General features: G+C 38.4%; 1 protein-coding gene across 2 annotated transcripts in view; it reads right to left on the reverse strand.

The window, feature by feature from the left end:
• The window catches only part of DDX4 (DEAD-box helicase 4), a 28,643-nt gene that overhangs the window by 5,976 nt on the left and 4,374 nt on the right, over positions 1-18,293 (reverse strand). The window contains exons 4-13 of one of the 2 annotated variants that reach the window (XM_090131602.1): positions 16,679-16,759; positions 15,051-15,137; positions 14,353-14,436; positions 11,496-11,540; positions 10,177-10,319; positions 9,359-9,511; positions 7,437-7,591; positions 5,084-5,213; positions 3,882-4,048; positions 724-800 (exon numbers count right to left, since the gene is read on the reverse strand). In XM_090131602.1, the coding sequence (XP_089987728.1) occupies positions 724-800; positions 3,882-4,048; positions 5,084-5,213; positions 7,437-7,591; positions 9,359-9,511; positions 10,177-10,319; positions 11,496-11,540; positions 14,353-14,436; positions 15,051-15,137; positions 16,679-16,759 (1,122 nt within the window). Of the gene's footprint in view, positions 1-723; positions 870-3,881; positions 4,049-5,083; positions 5,214-7,436; positions 7,592-9,358; positions 9,512-10,176; positions 10,320-11,495; positions 11,541-14,352; positions 14,437-15,050; positions 15,138-16,678; positions 16,760-18,293 lie in introns of both variants that reach the window. The other variant, XM_031609493.2, reaches the window with a different exon arrangement.

An 18,293-nucleotide genomic window follows, 5' to 3' on the forward strand; every position in this document is an offset into this window, starting at 1 on the left:
TTAAAAAGGAGTACAGATGTACTGGAGTTTGAAATCTGATGCAAATTCACTATTTACAGCTGCAGTTAAGAACATCTAATCCAAGAACTGGTTTGAAATTAAGTCTTTATGGCACAATTCCAACTCCTTGCCTGTTCTGAACAAATTCAATCCAACAATTTCTAAACCAACACAGAAACCCAGGTCAATAGCCATTATATTTTTCTCCTCATTAAAAGGGATGAAAGATGAATTTTGCTCTGTGGTTAAGTCCCAGTGCGTTGCCTCTTCCTACAGCATATAGCTAGACATGGGACACCATTCTGAATCCTGAAAAGCAAGGTATACACATCAAATTCATTTATAGTTCTGAGCATTAGAAGAGATGAAACAGAGCACAATCAAAAATTCTAGCCTCTAAAAAATTCCAGCCCAAGTGTTTGCTTACATTTAATAAATCAACCTTCTGGTGAATATCATCAAGTGCTAAAGCAGTTAGTAACTGTCTATGCAAAGAAACTAACCATCTAGGAAGTTTCAGTGCCATTACTCAAAGGTGAGACCTTGACAAATACCCATAACACAGACTTCTCTAAAACCTATGACTCCCTGGGAAAAGCTTCAAGCTTCAATCAGTAGTCTTGTATGCAACAGAATGCAGTCATGACTTGATCAACAGCAAGAGCATAAGTTTAAAAGTAAGCTATTCTCTCTCTCTTGGAAGACAGTTATAAGGAAAGTTACCTGTGCTCTGTAGAATTTCTATTAGTTTATCCCTTTTGGATAACCGGGGAACCTGAAGAATATTTTGCTGAACATCACTGCAGGCTCCACAGGTATTTCCAATAACAAGAAATATATAGTCAGTTTTCAAAAACTCACCAGCCAGCCTTGAAGAGAAGCAAACACTATTAACATGGCTTATTTTTGCTTTAAGATCAAGCAACCACCACAGTTACATATATAATTTCTCAGCTGGCAGAGAATGTAATGCCACGCACACTTTTTCTTTCAAAAAAGGCTGAGAAGATTGTATTGTTTCCTAAACAGTTACACAAAAAATGATCAGTGCACAGACGGGCCCACAACTTTTCAAAATACAAATCTGCATTTCTTAGTCAAACTGTTCTACATAAATGCCTGAAATATGTTCCTGACACATACGCTCACAGAACCATTTCTGGGGCACTATTTCATCACCATCTGAAAGAACAAGGGAGAATCCTGCACGACCCAGAGCTCAAAATTAGTCAAAGAGACGTATTTTTTTTGACTATTCAACAACAAAAAAACCACTTAAAAACATACAACTTATCCCACTGCATTTATTTACCAGGCCCCATAGGCGAAACTCAGCTTCTGTTCTGGTCTCAAATCTTTACCTGAGAGATCAAATTTGGCAAAATCAGTATTGCCAACAAGCACCCCATAATAGTTGAGAATTTTTACTAAATTGTGTTAACCTGTAAGTGCGCTTCATATCCAGTGTAAACAAAATTACACAAGGATTCATATCACAAACAAGTTAACATTTAACTGAAACAGGCAGCCTCCATTAAACTCTGGACTCCTAAAAAAAGTGAAGCCTTAAAGATGTTAAAGGCCCAACTTAAGGACTTGAAGCTCACACCTAATTTTATACCACATTTAAACCACTTAGTTTCTCATAGCAAATATAGAGATTACTACAGATTAACATCTGTTTGGTCTTATGATCTGAAGGGTAACTGAAGTCTCAGAGAAGCAGTTCTAAATTGAAAGTAAATGCTAAGTTTAAGATCTCTGAAGAATGTCCATTAAATAAAAACCTAGAAGGGGAAAAAAGACATCTTCCACTTAAACAAAGGATATAAAACCGAAAAACCGCTGAGCGAAATTTCTCACATCAGGAAATCCATGGCTCTCAACTCTTCTACACAACAGAGGTCACATCAAAGTTTGTCATAGCTCAGATCCAAGCTCAAGAACAAAACTAAACAGTATGTGTAAACCAAGTCTGGAGAGAAGTGCAGGAGAGTTTGAAATGAACAAAGCCAAAGAAAGCACCATGTTCTATACTATCGGAAGTTGTTTTTTGACAGTAGAATAAGGAAAAATCATCAGCTTTTCTGACTCCAGAATATGAAAAGGGAACCAACCCCAAACAAAAAGCTTTCTAATTGTCTAAAATGAGAATATTACTTTTAGGCATTTTAATTTCAAAAGGCTTTAAGAACACTATGACATTTCCAAACTGTGATTCACGGACTCACATCAAGTCTTCTACTATCACTTGGAAATCCTCTAAGACTGACAGTAGCAAGGTAAACTTCTTCCATCAAGAGGAAGCAATCAGTATACATCTGAAATGTTTTGAATTGAAGGCAATTTCCCTTCTGATGCTGATAGTTATAGTATTCTCAATTCTCCAATGCATATAAAAAATGTGTAGCAAGCGCATTAGCCCCAAAACTGAAAGGCAATCTAGAAATCCAGAGATCAGTATTTCTCTCTAAACCCCAAAACTTTAGCCAATTAGAGCATATTCCTCATCTTAAATGGAAATCTTTTTCAAGTATATAGTGGAAAGCGAGATCACATTCATGCCTGAACAGTAAACACAGAAGGAACATGAACCACACTCATCAACAATATTATCTGAATGTTTGATTTACAGCTGCAGAAACAAGGCCAATTATTAGTTCTCTATAGGACTTTCTTTCAATATAAACATCTCCACAAGAGGTTCAACTGAGGAACCAAAGCTACACTAATCAACAGAAGACTGTTTGAAGTGACTTCAATCTTACTTCACAAAATGCAGTCCATCTCACCAAAAGCTGCATTAACTGATCACAAGGTAGAAGACAGTCCATCCTCCTCATACTGAGAACAGCCAACTAACAAAGATACTTTTTTCCTCACTTCCCAAAAATATCCTTCCTTGCTGAAAAGTCAGAACAAAGCCCTTAGAATCTGACCCACCGAAGCAGCAATGTATTTCACCTCAATGATCTAATCAGTTTATATGCTATCCAACTGTAATATGCTTACTAGTATTTTTTTTTTTGAAGTCATAATGTCATAACAGTATCACTAACACAAAATCCACCAGAGTTACGTCAACTGTTCAAACTGAAGTTTATACTCTTCTGATTTAAGACAGGATCATTAGATGCTAGTCTCTTTAAAAGTGGAAATACTGAAAAACATTCATCTGCCTACAGGGAATGGGATGTTTTGTTCTGTTACTGCCAGGTTCAGCAATACCATTTCCATTTGTTAAAACTTGTTTCTTGCTGGAAAATAAAATTACCTGTATTGAGTGGCAGGGATGTAAGATGCATCTAAAACCCATTAGTGGAAGTTTCAGAACTACTGAAACCAAATAGCAATCATACATGTGAAGAAGGACACTATATGAGGAAGTCTGGTGGTGAAAAATAGTTAAGCTGTCTGTTTAAATTATGCCTCAATACCTAAGACTACAGTAGGTATACTTAAGTCTAAGTCTACAGTAAATGCTAAGACTACAGTACCAGTGCTGCTTGATAAAGAGCAAGATCACAGCTTTAAAGCTCAAACAGAAGTGCGGAGCAGGACAGGCAAACAAAAAAACCAAGGGCACTGTGAAGACTTCTGCAGATGGATTCAAGAGCTTTCAAACTTCACAGAATTCTAACTAAGAATCTCCTGAGAAAGTAAGCAATTCATCCTTCATCTGCATAACTTAAATGTATATATGTAGATTTGTTACAGAGAAAAAAAGGCAATTTTAGCAAGGAATATTAATGACGTAGCTTTTCAGTCTATTCTAGCAAGTTTCTAAGACTAAACAAAAAAAAGGAGTACCCTTAACCCTTCAGACATCTAGATCTATACAAGTGTACCTTCAGATGTATTTCCATCTTTGTTTAGCTCACCTTTGAACTTCTTTAGGAAAAGTGGCACTAAACATTAATGTTTGACGTCTGTCTTTAGATGGCATGTCTGGATAAGAAATCAGCTTCTTCATATCTAATCCAAAACCCATATCAAGCATGCGGTCTGCTTCATCTAGTACCAAATATTTCACTTCCACCAAACTGATCTGTAAATATTTCAATGAAAGAAAAATTGCATTGTTCCACTGACAGTATACACTTACTTGTCAAAATTTATTTCCTTTCTAGTTTAAGTTAAATGACAAATAAAAGCCCAGGTTCTTCTTCTCAGTATTATATCTTATTTGCACCTTGCTCTCTAAAAATGTTAATCTGCACCAATTCTAATCATATGTTGAAATCAAAACGCTTCAAAACTTGGTTCCACAATGCAAATCAAGATGGAGCCTACTGTAGGTCAACTGTTATTCAGCACAACTGGTCTGAAACCAGTTTTAAAAACTGGTCCAAGTTTTAGAAAGATTTTCTCATATAATCCTAGCATTCTCAAAAACTGCTTGGTCTGTAAAAAGTACATGTCAAAAAGCATGTGAAGGATAACATTAAGTATGTTCTGCGGATGAAGACTGACTAGAAGCCCAACTACCAGAAAAAGCCAATCTCCAGTTTATTACCAACAATGTATTTCTGCAAGCCATATTTGTCCAGCACAGCATCACTGAGACACCATTCCAATACACAGCAATTTCAATTTGAATTTATAATGTCTAGAAAAATAAATACTTAAATTGGAATTTATTATATTTTGAATAAAATTAGCATTGAAAAGTTCAAAAGTTAATGTTAGCACAGTCCCACACATAAAAGCTATTGCAGCAAAGAGAATACAACATAGAGAAAACGTGTTATGGGATTTTATATGAAAACTAAGACAAAACATTCAATTTATTTAACTGTACAATTTAATTGCCAAGAACATTAACCAATTTGATCTAAAAATGGTATTCTCAGTGTGACCCGATAAGGACTGAAAAGACCGGACACACCACACTTTCAAAATTATCATAGTATTTAGAAATTCCAAGAAAAGCTCACTTGCATTTCAAGGGCATGTTCAAAGGCAGCATATTGACTGGTCTTCATGATTCCATTTTTGCTTCTAATAAATCTGAATAATGAACAACAGTACATACAAGGCTAAAAGAGCTTAAGGAAACTCAGACTAAGTTTTAGCAGCTTACCTTCCCTTTTTCAATAATGTCAAGAAGCCTTCCAGGAGTGGCACATAATATATTACAGCCTTGCATTATCTGACGTATTGAATGACCTGTTTGTGTGCCTCCATAGATCACAACAGGCCTTATACAAGTCCTGTTGTATAGAAAAAATACATTAATTACCTACATAGGTAAGCTGTATCATTACATGAAAATGTGCAAATATAGTCAAATTTATCACAAACCGAGTGCTTTAATTCCTTTATCATATAATAGTGTGTGTAAAACAAACAGCAGAATCCAAGGCCAAAAATTCCATCGCTGTAACACTCAAGGCTCCCATTCAGACTACATATTGGAGAGTGCACTGCATACAAGAGGAAGGAACACTATCTCAAATACATTCTTCCCCCCCTTCAACTGAGGTACAACACAGCAGTAAGAACTGATCCGTCACTGAACCAATTTACAGAATGGCCAGAGTCGGAAGGGACCTCAAGGATCATGAATCTCCAACCCCCATGCCACAGACAGGGCCACCAACCTCCCCATTTAATACTAGACCAGGCTGCCCAGGGCCCCATGAACACCTCCAGGGATGGGGCATCCACAACCTCTCTGGGCAGCCTGTTCCAGAACCTCACCACTCTCACAGTAAAGAACTTCCTAAATCTTCCCTCCCTCAACTTAAAACCATTTCCACTTGTTCTGCTTTTATCTACCCTTTCAAAAGAGTTGATTCCTCTCCTGTTCATAGGCTCCCTTTAAGTACTGAAATGCTGCAATGAGGTCATCCCACAGCCTTCTTTTCTCCAGGCTGAACAAGCCCAGCTGCCTCAGCCTGTCTTCACAAGGGAGGTGCTCCAGTCCCCTGATCATCTTCATGGCCCTCCTCTGGACGCTCTCCAACAGCTCTCAGTCTTTCTTGTACCGGGGGCTCCAGACCTGGACACAGTACTCCAGATGGGGTCTCACAAGAGCAGAGTAGAGAGGGACAATCACCTCCCTGTCCCTGCTGGCCACCCCTCTTCTGTTGGTGCCCAGGATACCATTTGCCTTCCAAGCCGCAAGGGCACACTGCTGGCTCATATTAAGTTTTTTTTATCCATCAGGACCCTCAGGTCCTTCTCCACAGGGCTGCTCTCAAGGACCGCTCCTTCCAGTCTGTAGGGATGCCTGGGATTCCTCCAGCCCAAGTGCAAAACTCTGCACTTTGCCATGCTGAACCTCATCAGGTTCACCCAGGCCCACCTTTCAAGCATGCTGAGGTCCCTCTGAATGGCATCCCTTCCTTCCACCATGTCAACTGCACCTTTCAGCTTGGTGTCATCAGCAAACTTGCTGAGGGTGCACTCAATTCCGTCATCGATGTCATTGATAAAGATGTTAAAGAGCACGGTCCCAAGACAGACCCCTGGGGGACGCCGCTCGTTACCAGCCTCCACCTGGACATAGAGCCAGTGATGACCACCCTCTGTCTGCGGCCTTTCAACCAGTTTCTTATCCATCAAGTGGTCCACCCATCAAATCCACATCCCTCCAGTTTGGAGATAAGGATGTGGTGGGGGACCATGTCAAAGGCCTTGCTCAAGTCCAGGTAAATGACATCGGTTGCCTTTCCCTTGTCCACCAATGCTGTCACTCCATCATCGAAGGCCACCAGACTAGTTAAGCATGAGTTAGTGCATGAATTTAGTACTCTCCCAACAGAGATCTTTGGTTCTATCTACCAAGTGAAGCTAAATCAGATCTTCTGTATAAAACACATCTATTAACAAGAACTACCTTACACAGCATTCTGTTAAAGCTTCTACATGCATACAGAAAGCATTTTCATATTTGAATTCTAACTGTTCATTCCTGAAGACATTAATTCAGCTTCATGGATAACAAGCTTCAATCAGATAAAACTAAGCTAAACTAATTTAAGGCCATTACCTCTTACGCTACTGCTATTCGCCTATCTATTGCTACTGCTAGCCACCTGGAAAACAGAGGCCAAGCTGCACCTCACCACAACCTCCTTTCAGGTAGTTGTAGAGGGCAAGGAAGTAGCTCCTGAGCCTCCTCCAGACTTAAGTCTCAGTTCCCTCAACGATTTCTCCTAAGACCTATGCTCCAGAACTCTCACCAGCTTTGTTGCCTTTCCTTGGACACTGAGGCTCCACGGCCTCAATGTCTTTCTGATATAGTTAAAAATATATCAAAATATAAAATACATTAAATATATAAAACCCAATATAGTAATAAACTTGCTAACCAGCACTACCTACCTAAACTCCAGTGTTCTTAGTTATTTGATTGGGACAGAAAATTTTGGAAGTTTGTGGAAAAAGAATTATTTCTGAATAAGTTAAAAGCAAGTACAGAAGCTTACCCATACACAAACTTCCTTGCTTCTAAGAAGATCTGATTTATCAGTTCTCTAGTTGGTGCAACAATAATGCATTGTGGTTCTTGCTGCTTTTGGAAGACACTTGCAGTTATGCCATCTTTCATCATCCGGTCCACAATCGGTAGAAGAAAAGCTGCCTAAAACAAGCATCAATGTATGTTCATAGAATCACAGAATCACTAAGGTTGGAAAAGACCCACAGGATCATCCAGTCCAAACATTCACCCATCACCAATGGTTCTCGCTAAACCATGTCCCACAACACAACATCCAAACGTTCCTTGAACACCTCCAGGGTTGGTGACTTCACCACATGTCTGGGCAGCCCATTCCAGCATCCGACCACCCTTTCAGAGAAGTAGTATTTCCTAACATCCAGCCTGAACCTTCCCCGGCACAGCCTGAAGCCATTCCCTCTAGTCCTATCACTAGTCACAAGAGAAAAGAGGCTGATCCCCAGCTTGCTACAACCTCCCTTCAGGTAGTTATAGAGAGCAATAAGGTCTCCCCTGAGCCTCCTCTTCTCCAGACTGAACAATCCCAGCTCCCTCAGTCACTCCTCATAAGACCTGTGCTCCAGACCCCTCACCAGCTTTGTTGCCCTTCTCTAAACACACTCCAGGACCTCGATGTCTTTCTTACAGCAAGGGGCCCAAAACTGGACACAGTACTCGAGGTGCGGCCTCATCAGTGCTCAGTACAGGGGGACAATTACTCCCCTGTTCCTGCTGGTCACACTATTTCTGATACAAGCCAGGATGCCATTAGCCTTCTTGGCCACCTGGGCACACTGCTGGCTCATGTTCAGCTGAGCATCAGTCAATACCCCCAGGTCCATTTCTTTTACACAGTCTTCCAGCCATTCTGCCCCAAGCCTGTAGCGTTGCCTGGGGTTATTGTGGCCAAAGTGCAGGACCCGGCATTTGGTCTTGTTGAATCTCATTCCATTGGCTTCATGTTGTTTAGACTTAAAGCACTGATTGGTCATGCTAAAGCTACGTATCAATCTTAAAGATAGAATGATACAGCATACTGTAAAGTTCAAGAAAAACACTGCAAAAGGATTGAACTCAACACATCACAGAAGGTCAGAACTTCCTCCCTGCTTAAAAAGTATGAAAACATTTCTCTAGTCCTTAAGATTCCAATACTGCAAGAATACCACCACACTAACTTATTTCTGAGTTCTTCAGGCAGTTCCACACATCATCCTGACAGAGTACTAATTAAGCACCCTAGGATCAAATACTGTCCTGAGACACATACTTAGAAGCTTTATATATCATTAGATCCTTAAGTTAACAACACATTATCAATCTCTGGATCTATCAAAGCTAGAATTCCACACAATGCCAGAATTCAAAATAGTATGTTTAATAGCCAATTATACAGAGCTGTCTGTGGTTAGATTTGTATACATTAAACAGTTTAACAAGTTAAGACAACTGCCAGCTTTTTAACTCTAGCCTCTGTATCACTATAATGAATCACTTAAAACTAAGCCTGGTGCAAATCAGATTTGGTCACACTGAGGACAACAAGGATAACATACTATAGAAATCCAGCAAAAGTTTAAAAAACAAAAAAGTCCCTCTCAACATACTATTATTTTCCTAATAAACAGTTTACACAATGGCCTACACTTCTGCTTCAGTTTTTGTATGTTCTCAGTGACTGGTCCAGTCATTAGTTTAGCGAAGTACTCAAAAAATAAATTAAAACTGGTAATGACTCTCAATCTATTCTATGCTTAATGATACACTTGTCAAATGGTTTATCTTGTACTGAAATGAGAAAAAAATGCTTACTGACAAAAGAATGCTTATTTTGAAGTCTGAGGCACCCACCTAAAACTTCAAAGATGTGAATTTACACTATGAATGAATGCTACAGAAAATGCTTACTGTTTTTCCTGATCCTGTCTGGGCACACGACATTAAGTCCCGCCCCGCTTGTATAACAGGAATGCTGTACTTCTGCACTGGAGTAAGTTTTGAATATCCAGTTTTAGATATATTCTTCCTTAAAGTCTGAGAGAAGTTAGCTTCTTCAAAAGCCTGCAAGAGGAAAATTTAAAAAAATGTACAGTACACAACCATGCATGTTTAAAAAATGAGATACTTACTGCATCTGTACTGTAGTACACAGACACTAAGAAAAACAACTAGAAGAGGGGTCTCACTGGTCATCTAGATAGCAAAGTTCCTAACAATAGAAGCCTCAAAGTATTCCTCAAGTTACTCACGGTCTTGAAGTATTGTTGTCTGTACAGCAGTGAAGGACTTCAAGTGGTCTTACTAACATTGAGAGAAAACCTCACAGAAGCTATACACAGCATCTGGATTCAAGCAGGAAACATACACCATGGTACACTATGAAATTGGACAACTCCTCTGCTTTGTTTCCTGTAGTAGATTTACTATGATGTACTCTTAATGTCTGTACTAAAACTGCTAGAGAGCTCAAGCAACATTCCTATCTGGGAGCAAAAAGCACTATACAGAAAATACACTCTCACTTCCCCCATCATCCACCCCTCACCGCCTTCTCCTACCTCCACTCCCTCTGCCCTTATCCTTCCTCCTAGAAGGAAGCCAATCCTTTCCCTTTCTTTAAAAAAGCTAGCCACCTTGTGTTACGTGGAAGCAAAATTGCATATTACTTTTTAAACAGAAAAATCACAGAATCACACTCAACACTTGAGAATAAAGTGTTCACTAACCAGTAATGGTGTTGGAGGGTCAAGTCCTGACATCTCAACAGCGCATTCATCATACTTGTCAAAATTAATTCCTGACTGATAACATGCAAAGATGGACTGTTCATCATCAGGTGGAGGAGGGGGCACGTAAGTCACCTTTGGACCTTATGAACACAAGAATAAACAGCATAAAGACAATTAAGACTGTTCTAAGTACTGCACTATTGAAGTCCTTAGTACTTACCTTACAGGAGACAAAGATACTTCATAAATGAATTCTACTACAACTTAGCTTTATAATGCAGGACCTAAAATTCACTTGCAGATAAAATAAACCTTTGTAAGGCCATTTTATAGTGCATTCTCACATTTCCACAGGAATCTTACTTTGAAGAGATACTAACAAAAAGTATGCTAGCTCCTACACAACTACCACAAAAAATTCATAATACTGTATATTTTCTCTACCTTCCAAAAATTAAATTATTAATATTAAAAATATAATTCATTTGTCCCTGGTAGTTCATTTATACTTCAGCATTCTGTAAGGGACTTTTCAAGCTAATAAACTCAGATGTAAAAATGAATTATTTGATGTTCACTAAAAGATTTGCAACGGAAGTCTTCTCACACAAACTTCAAATAAGGAACAAATATAAACCAAAATTATTCATACAAAATTAAGGTATTCATTATTTGTCCTTTTGCATTTTAGAAGTACAAGAAAGCCAAATAATACCAAATTCTCCTGCAAACGCACTCAAGATAAATAAACACCCTGATAAGCTGACATATTCAATCCATGCTAGAAAGTTGTTACCCATAAAACATTTCAACATGATTTCCTGTACATAGAAATCATAATATTCTATTTACCAATCTTAACTCAGTAAAACACATCAAATCTGTCTTCTGCACATAGCACATCAAAAGTGGTAGCTTAAATGAATAACCTACTGCTTCCATAGCATTTTTCTGTAACTGTAATCACCACTTACATGTGATAGCCAATTAATGTCTAATAGCTGTGTCTCAAGTAGGTAACAATTACCATTAGAAAGAAGAGAAAGTTGTTTCAAAAGAGGAATTCCACAGCAGTTCATTCCAAAACTAACCACCTTTAAATTTTGGAGCAATACTGTTCTCAGCTAAATAAAGATGAACACAGTTTAAACAGAGTTTAACAGGACATGCTTAACAATTTACATTATACAGTTCAGAGAGTTATAAATTTACACAAATCACTACCTTCTGTTTTATGAACTGAATTACAGCAATCTTAAGAAATTGCTGAGTCAAGAGCAAATTAAAATTGACATGTTACTTATGAAGCTACTTACCTCTTCCAGAATCAATTTCTTCATAGCGTCCTTTGTGAACTCCAGCTAAATGAAGCAGTCCAAAGTTAGCTTGTTTTAGAAAGAGGAACTCCTAAGAGAACTTTTAAATAAGGACCTTAATGAAAAAAAGTATCCAAAAACACTTTGAAAACTCAACAGCATATCCCAGTATGACTGACAGATTGAGTTTAAGTATTTAGCTAAGCACTGAAAATTTAATTATGAACTTTCATTATTAATGAAAATTAAATATTAAAAAAAATTGTTTTCTTGAAATCTTGAAACCTCCCTTAAATTTCTTTACCAAAATGGAAAACACAGCTGCATATTTTTCACTGATGACAGAACTGTGTTTAGCAAATGTATCTAAATGCATGATGTTATTTGCCACAACTTGAGCTTGCCATACTTTAAGTTTCATTTCAAACACTGTTACTATCTGAAACACACCACAGATGATTTTCATCTTGAAGAGGAATATGTAACTCATTTAAATGAGCACTCAAATCCACAAAAAATGCTAAATTTGCTAGTCATTTTTAATCTTCACAGTGTGGGACAAATTCTCCTTTCAATTCCATAGATGACTTGATTTCACTTTGCAAAGTCTTTTTAGCATTTTCCCCCAACTTAGCCACCTTTCTTCAAAAAAGTGAATGATGGCCCCATAACCATCACCCATACTTTTAAGGAACTCTTGGAACTGGCAATTATTCACTCCCTTAGACTTTACAAAATTCATGGCTTTGATACAATTTGCATGACATTATCCTTTTGTAAAGTTTTTGCACACAGATTTTCTTAATGTCTGATGCAGTAACATTTCATCAAGCATGAATTACCAGTAGAAACTGCATCATGTTCTATTACTTTATAAATTCCTCTTTTTTATTTTTATTTTTTAACCAACCATCACCAGGGCATCATCAGCAGTGATTCACTGACAAAGGTTAAAGAAAATTGCTTCAATGTATTTTTTTTTTACTGCTTCATACAATTCAAAGAGAAATTCAAAGAGATCTAGTTCTATCTTTCAGTGGCACCAAAGAAGCTATTTCTTCAGTAATATTATATTCATTATTAATATCTCTAAGGAAATTCCAAGTTGACTCATATTTGTAGCATCAGTATTTTCATCTATGAACAAATCACAAAATTTGAGGTAGTGGCAGGGGGCACAAGTTGCAGTGTGAACTGAGCTGGGCCACGTGTAGCTCAACAGCTGGGCACACCTACTGAATTCTGCATAGCTCTTATGTTCTTTTAATGCAAAATCTACTAACATACCAGAATACCCCATTTCTGCTGCAGCAAGTGGTAGAATTTCTGAAGTTAAAGAGGATTTGGAAGACAATTTATGCTTCTCACACAAAATGAGTTACATTGTACATGCTAAAATTCCATGGTTTTGTCTCCCAAAGATCTAAAATTGTACTAGTAACACTCTAATTAAAGGAACTTCCCTCAAAAAAGTGAGGGAAGAAGCAGCAGCATGACTACTTATTGTCTAGCTTAGCTGCATTTCAAGAAACTGAACAATGATATTATGAATGGAAAAAGGGACTTCTATCTTTAGTCCAACCAGCTAAGCAAGTTGATTAAACACTCTGGGACAACCTGGGTAAGCTGCAAGATTTTTTTAATTTACAAGAAGCAAGCCCAAAGGGGATTGCTTCCCTAGAAAGAGCTGCAGGTAATCTGTTAGAAAATGGTATGTCTACCTAATGGGAATTGCAGGAAAATACATAATTAAGAATAATCTGAATGCTGCTTACCACATATTCTGGGGAACTTGTACTAAATCTTTTTAGAAGACTTGATTCTGAGTTAGTGTTTTGTTAGCAAAGCAGCTGTTCCACTGTGATCTATTGAGATCCAGTCTTTGTTCCTCCCCACACACAGAGATGTGTGCTTGCAGACATTTTGTTAACATATGACAGAAAAGACAGCTGCTTCATTCCTATTTTTGCCACATTTATACGACCTTCTTAGTATTTTATATACAATACATGGATTTTCAAATTGGATGTAGAATGTACTTGAGGGATAAACATATCTCAGACATTAGATAATATATGGGATAAATATGTGACCCTTTTAAGACAAGGGTTTAATCTTAGAAAATATTTCCTGACAATAAATTTTTATGAACCATAGTATCAAAGGAAACAGGGTGGCAGGGGGGAGAGAGATTCTTACAGTGAAGGGAAGAACCTAAACTTACTTTTTTTTTTTAAAACACACATTATCTATACAGTCATTCTAGAAGACAGAATGAACCTGAAAAAAATGCTACGGGGAACAAAGACACTTCATTATGTAGGAAGTGGACATGCGTAATACAGATGGGAAAGCAAAGAAAATCTCTCTTTATGACATGCCTCAGCCATGTGCTGAGTCAACAAAAACAGTGAGTAACCTGCTGGGGCACAGAGAAAACCCTCAAGTAGGTAACTAAGTTTAGAAATCTCCCCCTCCAACACCCTACTGTGAACCTTGCCACTCTTGAATCTTTAACTAAGTTTCTGTATTTGACTGTAGTAAACTGTTGAACCATTATGTTAAACTGGCTAACAATTAAGCGCTGATCAAGTGCTACTAAGAATCACACAACCTAACTTTGTGATTCATCATAAAAGTATTAATAATTCCTACATCAGTGCTCAATCAGTTGAGTAAAATTCTGATTCTAAACAATACGAAAACAAGCCATCTAACTGCTGCAATAGGTCTTTAATTTCCAGTGGGGGAAAAAACAAAACTAACATCATTTACCAAAACTCTGACAGTACTACTTTGCTACACATCAGCAATGAGAAAATCCAAGACACAAATCATGCTACTAAAAACATCTTACCTGCAGGACCCCCAAGTGCTCCTCTTACTCCTGGGGCAAAAGGGCTGCCACGCAGAGGACTGTTTCTTACCTCACTGTTAAAACCTGTAAGAAATATAAAGTGTAGCAAGGCAGACATCTAAAATTAGTTTTATAAAGCATTACGCCCAATGCTAGTATTACAGAAACACAGAATATCCAGAGCTGGAAGTGACCCATGAGGATCAAATCTCCTGCCTCCACAAAGGATTACTCAAAATTCCAATCCTTTGATTGAATACACTATTCAAATGCTTCTTGAACTCCAGCAGTTTTGTCAGCCATGACCTGGGAAGCCTGCTCCAGTGCCTCACTACCCAACCTCTGACATAGAGTCTTTTCCTAACACCCAACCTGACAATCCCAATACAGCTTCATACTGTTCCTTTGGGTCCTGCTGCTTTCACTGGTCAGCACCAGCACCTCTGCTTCCCCTTGTGAGGATAAATGCTGATACTATTATGACAAAATCCATGGTGTGATATCCTCAGGAGATTCTTTGTAATTTTTACCTATTCTGTATTATTTCCAGTGATATGAACTTGCAAAGAAGGTACCCAACACACCTGAAGAAATAAAGTTATTTCATAACCTTGTACTTTTAGTTCTCAAAGAGTAATCAAATCAAAAAGAATGACCTAAGGTACAGACCCACACAAACCAGTCAATATAAAACTTACACTTGCTTTGCCCAAAGATGCCAGGAGCACCTCTAAAACCTTGTTCTTGCATACCAGGATCATCTGCGGAGTCCCTCTCTTGAAAATCTGCATCATGACACACAACATCTTAGTTTGTCCAATTTTGCACATACACATTAAGTAACTTTTATTTGATTACCCTGTAAAGTCCTTGCTTTACTTGTATTTTTCATTAGAATTAACAAAGCTATATGATTTGCCCAAACATGAAAAATGATATTTTATTTTTTCCCCTAAAAAACACAAAAAGTCTACTGCCCTCTTGTATTGCATCTTGCCAGAAGGAAGTCTAAGATTAAGTCTTCACTCCTCTGGTTAATCCACAGGAAAACTGGCCTTCTCTATTTTCACGAGCAGTACCATAGTGAGATAGCACTGCAGTTTCTAACTGCTGTCCCACATTACTATTCTATTTCCTCACGCTTCTTAATGCTTGCATTAACCCAGTTTACCAATAAGCCTCACATTTACCGTGCAGACACAATGTATTTCTGGCTTTTCAAAAGCCAGGAGGAAAAAAACACTTTACAGTTTGTAGGAGTTATACTAAACTGTGTCACATAAAGCCCACTACCATTAGTGTAAGCCAAAACAAAACTGAGAAACTTTCAAAATGAAATTCTATTATACCTATTTTAATGTACTACACATCTATTACTATTTACCTGTTAATCTTTACAACTGAACATTTGTTCTGCCATTTTGCAGTGACAAAGATCATTACGCTGGTTTCAGCAGAGACAGTTTATTTTCTTCACAGTGTCTGGTATGATACTATGTTTGTCTCTGGGAGGAAAAATACACTGATAACACACTGATGTTTTAGTTATTGCTGAGCAGTGCTGCATAGAGACAAGGATGTTTCAATTTTTCAGCTTGTCCAGTGATCTTGCCAACCAGAGGACTCAGGAACAAGGAACTGGGAGGGTTGGAACACGAACAGCTAACTTCAACTGGCCAAAGGGATATTACATATTATATGACATCACGTGAAAAAAAAATATAAAAATGAGAAGAGCTGGCCAGGGGAGCAGCTAGTGCTCTGGGATTGGCTGGGCATTAGTCAGCAGGTGATGACCAATTGCACTGTGCATCACTTTTCTACAAATATTTATGTATTACTATCCTTAGTATTATTTCTCTCTTCCTTCTCTGTCTTAGTAACCAGTTTTTATCTCAACCTACGAATTCTACTTCTCTTTTTTTTCCTCTAATTCTCTTTTCCATTCCACTGAAAGATTGGAGAGTAAGGGAAATTCTCTGTGGTGTTTAGCTGATCATATTCTGCTAGATGAGACCAAGAAGTTCTCCTACAATGTCTGTAGCTCCTTCACCAATGCTCAGTGAATACTGACTCATAAATAGCCCATCATTTGAGTTTTCTAAATGCAAAACAAAAATTGCATTTTAAAGGGGATAGGCCAAGTATAAACATTCTTAAGTATTACAGACCTTAAATACAGGTTTAGTTATTTTCGCAAGTGTTAGTATTAGCCTTCAAGTCATAAACACTCACATGGATCTGATACAATGAAACTGAATACAGAAATAAGGAAAACAATTATCAAATACAAACAGTCACAGAACAAAACACTCCAGGAAGTTACCCCTGCTTGCAGAACTCCTCCCTCTACCAAATCCAGTCACTGGTTGATCTTCTCTGTTTTGACGCAGAACAGAATCTAAAGCTAGGAAAATAAATCAACAATCAAAATCATCTTTGACTTTAGGGTAGTTAGTTGTTTTGTTCTGTTAAATGAAATCCACATTAAAATTACAGAGTCATTCAGGATGAATGGGATCTCAAATCTTTGATCCAGTCTCCCACTCAGAGATAATCAACATCCAGTTTCCATCATAGTGCTCAGAACTTTGCTCAAGCAGATCTTAAAAACTTCTCAGAATAGAGACAGAACAGCCTCTCTAAAAACCTCTTCCAGTGCTGGAATGCCCTCATGGAAATTATAAAAAGTCTAAAAATCTTTTGTTCTAACTTGTGTTTGCTTATCTTTGTTCTTGTTTTGCATGTCAATAAAGAACCTGGATGCACATTCTCAATAATCTCATAGGCAAAGGAAGGCTGTTGAATGGCCAGCCCAAAGCCCTTCAGCTTCTGCTGTCTCCCTGATGCCCTAGTCAGGAATATTGCTAGGAAGCACTCTGGACTTGCATAGCCTTCTGAACATTACCTGCTTCTAGTAGCTCAGGTTGGCAGCAACAAAATTGATGGGAGAAGCTCAAGGGCTGTCAAGAGGGACCTTAGGGCAGTTAGCTGAAGGGGCAGAACTCAGGTGGTGTTTTCCTCAACTCCTTTAGTAGCAGGGAAGAATACTGAGAGGACTGGAAAACCAACACGATCAACATATGGCTAAAAGGCTCATGCCACCAAAGGGATTTTTTTTTCCCCCCAGTTATGGAATGGTTTATACAGCACCAGGCCTGCTGGCTAAAGACAGGGTTCACCTGTCTCAAAGGAGGACAAGGATTCTAGCCCAAGAGTTGGCAGGGCTTGTAAGGGGGCTTTAAACTAAATATTAAGGGGGGAAGAAAATAAAACCAGGCTCACTAGAGATAAGCCTGGGACAGCATGTCATAGATGAGGGTGAGACCAATGACCCAGCTGAAGTGCACCTACACTGCTGGTGATAAACTAGCAATGAAGAAGAAGAGCTAGAAGCCTTGCCTCAGTCCAGAGCTACATCATCACTGCTGTATGGGAAACCAGCCCCGTGAATGGTGTGATGGATGGTAACAGACTTTTCAGAAGAGACAGAGAAGGACAGTGACACTGTTGTGCAGAGGCTGGACTGTATGGAGCTGACACTTGTCAACAACTTGGTTGACAGCCTCTAGGTAAGGATTAAGGGACATGAAAACAAAGGAGATGTCACTGGGGGAGTCTACCATAGACCACAAGGCCAGGATGATGACACTGACCTACCACTCTGTAAGGAACCCAGGGAGATTTCAAACTTAACTGCTTTTGTCTTTACGAAGCACTTAATTGACAAACTTTAACTGGGAACACCACACAAGTAATATAAACAGATGCAGAAGATTGCTAAAACACCCTGATGAAAACTTGCTGGTACAGGCACTATGGGAAAGGAAAAACAAAGAAAGGCGCCCTCCTAGATCTCTCCTCATGAACAGAGAAGGCCTCATGGGTGAAGTTACAAATGGTGGCAATCTTGACCACAGTGACCAAGAAGTATTCAATTC

This window comes from Phasianus colchicus, chromosome Z (genome assembly GCF_987193195.1).
Source record: "Phasianus colchicus chromosome Z, bPhaCol1.hap1.1, whole genome shotgun sequence".
NCBI lineage: Eukaryota > Metazoa > Chordata > Aves > Galliformes > Phasianidae > Phasianus > Phasianus colchicus.